This window comes from Ostrinia furnacalis, unplaced genomic scaffold (genome assembly GCF_004193835.3).
Source record: "Ostrinia furnacalis isolate ACB-3 unplaced genomic scaffold, ASM419383v2 OfSCF6287, whole genome shotgun sequence".
Taxonomy (NCBI): domain Eukaryota; kingdom Metazoa; phylum Arthropoda; class Insecta; order Lepidoptera; family Crambidae; genus Ostrinia; species Ostrinia furnacalis.
The window spans coordinates 653,248-660,855 of NW_021136526.1; the positions used below are offsets into that span (position 1 = coordinate 653,248).

Here is a 7,608-nt window from a genome sequence, read left to right on the forward strand (position 1 = left end):
TAGACTAGACATTTTCAGACCTTAATTTTGTTGAAAAATAGCTCTTATCACATCTACATTGCAAGGTTNTTTAATGAGTAAGTAATACGTACTTGTGAGTTTTTGTGGCTTGTTTAACATAATATGTATCTTTGTAACTTTAAGAAAGAGTGGGGCCTCCTAACACAGGTATTATACTTAAAAGGAGACCCCAGACACTTGCAACAATATGTTAAAACATTTTCATTTTTTCAATGATAGCACAAATATTAGCCTAAACTTGACTTGTTGACTCCATTTTCTAAACACGAAAACAGTCGTTTATGGCCGTTTTAACTAAAACTAGTTTTGTCTATTATCGCCACAGCCTAAATTATCACTAGAAAAAAAGTAACAAAGGTGTGAAAGCACTATTTTAATCCACCAATAACATTGTAAATTATGTCTATTTTCCAGATGTGGAAGTTGATATCTGGCAACGAGATGACATCGCTGGAAACTATCTTTGAAGGCTGGGAAAGTGCGGATCTAGAAGCGGCGTGCAACACGCAAGACCCTAATGATGGCAACACTGCGCTACATAAAGCTGCCATTGCAGAAAAACCTGATATGGTTACGTGAGTATTCGAAAATACATTCTGCAACATACACGCTTCGTTCGCATGAAGTTCCAATTTTTTTACACTATTTGTCGTCTCATACAATAGTGTGCTAATAAAGTCATCAAAACTGTTTAGGCGCTCTAGTGTGTACAAAATCGAGTCTACCTGCTTTTAGTGTTCACAAGTTGGCGCCATTGTCTTTAGTTTTAACCACACCAACGCGTGCAGATCGCATCGCTGGCGCGATATAGGCTAATGACAGGTCGCGCGATCCATGAGGCCTCAGCCTCGAGCTTAGCGGGAGCGGCGGCGGCGCGGGTGCGGGGCGGCTTGGACGAATAAACCACTGGACACGAAACCTACAAGATTTCTAAGGAAACACGATCAACCACTTTTTGCGGGGGGAGAGGTTTGACAATTGTCAAATAATGACATTTAGTGCTGGGAAAAGATCGTAAATTTTTATCGATAGTTATGTAAATGAATGAATGAATGAACCTAACGAGATAAATGAATTATGGATTGATTTAATATTGAAAGTTTCTTTAATTGAAAGACTATAATTAATTATTGTATCGTGTTTATTATAATGCCATTGGTAAATCATAGGTACAAATAATATTACAAATTATTCATATAGGTAGGTAACTAGGTGAAATATTTTTTGGCTGTGTTATCATTATCAAATTCGTAAAGCAATAAACAAGTAATATTCTGTTACGATCGACTGCTAACTAGCTTTTGGTCTCAACAAATGTTATAATCTGTCTCACGTCACGGACAAAAGTTTCATCAATAGCCTATTTCTATACATTTCATGAAACACAATTTGATAACATTATGACAATGTATTGCTTTGTAGCGCTTGCAGTACGGATGCACTATCTGAGAATATTTAATTCTTATCTAATGTTGTTGATATTCTTATGTTTAGGTCATTCGAGAAGACCTCCTAGTACTTATTTCAGTTTTGAAGACGTCGGTATATCCTAACTTCATTGATTCCAGAGCAATTTCGCGTTTCCGCTGTAAGCTGGATATTATCTTTGGTCGAAGATGTGTACACAGGGTACCTATGCGGGCAACGCAGACCCGTGCTCGAAACAAGCGGGCAGCTCGCGCGGCGCTTTAGCGGCGAAGTGTTGTGTTCGGGGTTGTGTTGTCGAGATATTTGTTTTTATTCGCAAACGAAATGTCTGAACAACGGCGACAATTTTATTTCGATTCAAATTTATTCCTAACGCTCGATTTATTGTGAGCAAAAGAAGGAGTGCGCTGCCCGCTCGTTGCCCGCTCCCGCGCCGCTGTTTTCGAGAACCGGTCTATTTGATTTTACGCATAAGATCCTGCCGCTCCCGCGCCGCCGCCGCTCCCGCGCCGCCGTCGCTCCCGCCCCGCTGCCCGCTAAACTCGAGGCTGAGGCCTGACAGTTCGCGCAACCTGTCACTGGTAAACTATGATCGCGCCGGCGATGGCGATCTGCACGCGTTGGTGTGGTTGAAGCATTAGCCAATAGCGAGTAACAAAGTGCTGCCAACTGAAGAGCTAATACACTAGCGTTCAATGCATAGAATAGCAACTTTTATGCAGAACAATGCAGGTATTTGAACGCAATCGCACCTGATGTTAAGTGAGATGCAGTCAATAATGGTACAAAACTGCCCTGTAAGAGCCTATTAACTCTTTTCTTCAAGGCCCAGATTGTAGTGTTACTTAGAAGCCAAGCTAATAACTATAACTTTCCACAGACAAATCCTGACTGCTGGTGGTGACCCCTGCATCCGCAACCATCAGTTACAAACGCCTTACGCAGCCACGCCGCATAGCGACACCAGGATCGCGTTCAGGATGTTCCAGGGACAGTTCCCGGATAAATACAACTATTCTAAGGTGAGCAGGAATAATGGGGATGTCGACAGCACAAAGACTTTTGCATTTTTGTTGCAAAATAGCACTTATTGCCGATGTTACTAGTGCTTAGTTTGTGCTGTCGTTTGTGTATTTTTAGCTAAAAATCAAATGATAAAAATAAAATACTCCCCCGTATGTGTCAATTGTGCATCTCGCGATCAAACACATATTATTATTAACCAAAAGCAAAAATGTAAATTTTTATCACACATAAGTGTTCCTAATATACGAAATGACGGGATTCTGATATAAATCTCTAATCGCTTCACATGCTTTAAGTATGTTGCCTCTTTATGTACAGAAAACGGAACATCAAGCCAAATACTTTGGGGTCTTAGCGGGGGTTGTAGGTGTCATAAAAGCGATTTTGCTTATAATTTTTATCTGCTGTGTTGTTGAGTATTTAATGTATTATAACACCCGTATTCACAAACGATGCTTGCTTAAGTGAAGCAGGAAATCGAAGGCACAGCGTTGAATAGAGCTCTGTGATTGGTTCGTGTTATGGTGCGTCCACACTGGGCGAAGGCGCTCGCGCAGCACGCTGGTCATCCTGCTCACCCTGCTCTTGAGTGAGCAGGATGTCGAGTTTGCCGCGCGAGCCCGTTCGCCCAGTGTGGACGCACCATTACCCTGTGCGTCCACACGCACTGTGAGACATCATAGTAATGTTTGTGAATACGGGGGTAATTCTAATACCTCATTACAGGCACACATCCCCGGCCCAGTGACGCCCGAACTTCTAGAGCTAGAGAAAGAGAAGAAAGCGCAGCAGAAGCGAGCGAAGCGGCAGCGTGAGAAAGAGAAGCAGATCGAGAAGATCAAGACCAACCAGTTCTTACTCATGACTGACGCGGAAAAGGTAAAAGTTTTTTTTTTAATTAGCTTGCTCAAACTAATAGACAAAGTAGAGATGAGACGTATTTACTAGAACAGATCCACACACTAGGTATTTTACAGTACTAGGCGGCACATATTCCAATTTTTAAAATACTTGATCCACCTTGTATTTTATAAATTACACGATTTCCGACCCTACCATCAAAGTAATAGAGGTTATTATTGCGTAATCCGTAGTCGTGTATTACGCGCACCGAGTATTTCTCGCTAAGCTTATGTGCGAACGTAGAGATTCACTCCGTCTCTGTCTGACCAAACAAATTTGAGCGCGACGAAGCAAACGCACACAAACGTAGTCAAACCATTTATATTTTTATGAAATTGATATTTTTTAAATACGCCAACTAAGCCTGTTGAAGTATGAAGGGAGGATATCAATCAATCAACAGCCAGCAAAACATTATTATTCAATTTCTAATTGCATTATTCATACTACGGTTGTATCTTTTCAAAGAAAATTGTATTTTAAAGTCATACTTGACGCGACTAGTGCGAACTAATCCACGTAATAATATTACGTGGATTAGTCCGCACTAGTCGCGTATGTTAAATTACTACGTACTAGGTGGAATAGGTATTTGGATCGAGTATTAATAAATACTTGGAATAGGTGCACCTAGTATATTATCAAATTTACCTAGTATAACCCATCTCTAAGACAAAGAGCTGGTGAACGCCAATAATTAGAAGTAGTTTCCTCATCAGCCAGACAGTTTTGACAGTTCCAACTCCTTGCCAAACAGTTTTTTTGGGATAACTGCCAAAGCCACGATGACCCAAACTTCATGATTCACCAACATTTATATTTGGGAGCATACGCTGACAAATTTTCAGCTTTTATAAAATTACGTATGGCGTTCACTAGCTTTTATTCTACAGGGTGTTACTTTGCATTCTTGCCATATTTACAGAGGTAACTATATTACTGATACTGAACACAAATCCGTTAAAAAATAATGCCCAAAAATTTTGATTTTTAATTTTGAATATTTTATTTTATCGACAATTTGTTAAACACATCACTAACTATCGTAACGCATGCACATCACTTATGTTAGCGATGGCGATGGAGACTTTTTACTTTTTATTGTATTTTTTAAATATCATACAATCTATTGTCTTTAAAATGTCTTTTTGACACTTTTGTAAAAAACAGAAATCCATCAATCACAAATCACGTTATAAATAATACAAAAATGACTGAAGTGTATTCAAACAACGAATAATTTAATCAAAATGGTGCTTGGAGTGTCTGCAAGACGTCTTAAATGAAATGCTTGATGACGTACCCTTAGCGTTACACCAAATGCTCTACTACCAGCAGGATGGTGCTCCCCCACAATAAGGACGTCAAGTGCGCGAATAATACGTTTGGTGAACAGTGGATTGGACGTATGCGCAGAAGAGATAAAAAGTGTAAACGTGTTACGTGAAAGGATTGCTTCAGCGAAACTGTGAGACAAAACGTTTATGTGTTGCGAAAACTAAAGCGAAATACCTACGCTTCGCCGTGCTAGGCTGTGGTGCCTTCATCAGAACGGAGGACAGTACACTTTGAACACTTGCTTCGCAGTACGTAAACTTTGTAAGTAGGAACTCATAAATAAATAATTAATTGTGAATAAGGTGATTTCATTTCATACTTAATTTATTAATTTGTAAAAATAGGGAACAATGTTTTATGTTAATTAAAAGCCTAATAATTATTACGTATTTTTGATGGTCCTAAGCCCGTTAAGTAGAAACTGAGAGTAGAAAGGAAAATCTAAAATCAACTGAAGAGTATTTTAAAATAATTATTATGACTGGATAAAAAGGCTGGTACCCAGAGCCATAAAACATCACAGATTAATAAGAACTAGGCCACGCCCACTAGGTTTATTCCACTTGCACCTGTAGAAAGTGCGAGACAAAATTGGTTTATTCCAATTTGTACTGCAAAACCAAATTTACTAAAAACTCAGTGTACTTTCTTTATGGGAGTCTCTTGTTTATCTTAAATAACAGGTATTGGTCCCTACTTTTATCTCTGTGAATATGGCAAGAATGCAAAGTAACACGGTGTATAAGAAATGACTATATTATGCACAGATAAGAAGGCTTTTTTTCTCGTTAAAATCGTCTGGTTGATACCCATAGTTCAAGTTGGAGTTAGATAGTGCCTATTAAAATTTCGAAGGATTATTTATTTGTTATTATCGGTCAAATATGTCTCCTTATTTATTATAATTTGCTGGCGTTAAGCGTCGGCTCTCGATCTATTCTTTTTAAATAACTTTAAAGAATCGGACTGAATAAAAGTGGGAATCGAACCCACGACCCTTCGCATTCCCGGTACCACAAGTATCCACTATCCGCACTTCGGGCAGATTAATTATTTCAAGTTATTTAAAAAAATGTCTCCTTATTGTCTTAAGAAAATCTAACAAACTTTTTTATATCTACACAGGTAAAAGCAGCCGAAAAGCGATGCTTCCTTTGCGGTTCAGGCTTGCCCAAGCGTCCCTTCGAGTACGAACGCTATACATTCTGCTCCATACGCTGCCTTCAAAACCATCGGAACCTACGACCTTTACACATGAGTGCCTGATAAAAGTGGTGTCATACATGGTATGACACTAATTTGACGTGACTTGTCATAATAAATTAAGAAACGTGTAGTGTAGACTTGAATCACGTATGTGAAGACAATTACGTTATACATTTCCTATTTTAAATACCTATAACCCTTTAAAAATTTAACTCGTGACAATTAAAAAAAAGTATTAGCCGAATATTCCTTACGTAAGTGTCTGTATTTTGAAAACGTCTTTTTCGCTGTTTTTTTTTAATTCTTTAAAAATGCTTGTTTGTATCAAAATTAACGCTGTTCTTTATTTATGGCCAGATCTGGGATATTGGTCACAAAGTGACCTCCCCATTTGAATTTGAATTTCTTGTCTGTCATTTGACATCTGTCAATCTAACAGCCTGGGCAGTAGCTATTTGACCACACAGTTCGGAATGTTTACCGTTATAATAATCCAGTTTTATAATAATAAAAAAAAAATGTAATGAATGACTGAAGGAAGTGAAATGAAGGAAGTCCTGTCGCGATATTGGAAGGATTTTGTCAAGGATTTGGTAATATTAATGTAAATACTTTTAGTCAAGAAGATTCAAGCCTATCATTTGTCTAATTTTTAACTAATCTCAGGCTAGTTTGAACGAGTTTTAGGAGTCGCCTGTAGTCGCAACTAACTTATGAATTGGTGTATCATAAATCCATAAAAAGCATTGATTCTCAGTGATTACGCTTATAAAGAACATTTTTACATGTCCCAACTTCAAACAAATAAATTAAAATAAACTGGGACAGAGCTGAGAAGCAGTGCAAGAAACTCAGCGACTACCAACTGCTGTATTTTTACTACATTCGCGTCCTATACGTGTAGGTGTTTTTCACAAGGCTTTTTCCAAGTAATATTTCATCACGTGATACGTGTTCACGCAAATTTCCGTAGAAATCAAGTATCATAGGAATATTCAAGTTTCAAGTAATAGGATTTTTTCAAGTTATTTATAATTTTCAAATCATAGGAATACTTTATAGTACCGAGATATTCGACGCTTGTATTTTATCCAATTTAGGAAAAAGGTGCCAGGATATAGAATCACTTCCGTGTATGTGAATACTATTTCTAAGAATCGGAAAAAGGAATTTGATGCTTATTTCCCAAACGAGAGAAAGGAATGCGTGAAAGGGGCTTGTTCCTCGATCATAAGATCAACGCCACCTATTGCAAAAAACCAAAAGTTCTATGTTTCAATTAGGTTTCCGTAAATCTAGAATAAATTATGAAATTCATTTTAGAAGAATACTTACATATTCTTTTTATTTATTATACACATAAAATTGAACCAATAGAAATGTGTCAAATAATAATGTTTTATGTCGTGTTTTGTCTCATCAAAAGTACAATTTGCTTTACCCCGTGTCTGTATTATAGAATTTGTTTATTTAATAATTATGTAATTATTTTTAATAAAATTGTATATTATGTTGGCATTGTAATATTGTAAAAATACATGTATAAAACCCGAACTCGACACAATCTTTAATTTTAAAAGATGCCTAACCAGGCATTACTGTCCTCTATCAAAAATTAAATTGTCTAGGAGTCTAGTGACCCATCCATATTATTATGGGATTCGAACCCAGGACCTTCGTCTCCAA

The 7,608-nt window shown here is 37.6% G+C and overlaps 1 protein-coding gene across 1 annotated transcript; it reads left to right on the top strand.

Moving 5' to 3' along the window:
* Nucleotides 1-439: 439 nt before the first annotated feature.
* On the top strand, nt 440-6,450 carry LOC114362218 (ankyrin repeat and zinc finger domain-containing protein 1-like). The gene is made up of 4 exons (XM_028317518.1): nt 440-596; nt 2,330-2,471; nt 3,202-3,354; nt 5,842-6,450. Exons 1-4 carry the CDS (start codon nt 463-465, stop codon nt 5,980-5,982), a joined length of 570 nt encoding a protein of 189 aa, XP_028173319.1. The 5' UTR covers nt 440-462; the 3' UTR covers nt 5,983-6,450.
* Nucleotides 6,451-7,608: the final 1,158 nt, after the last annotated feature.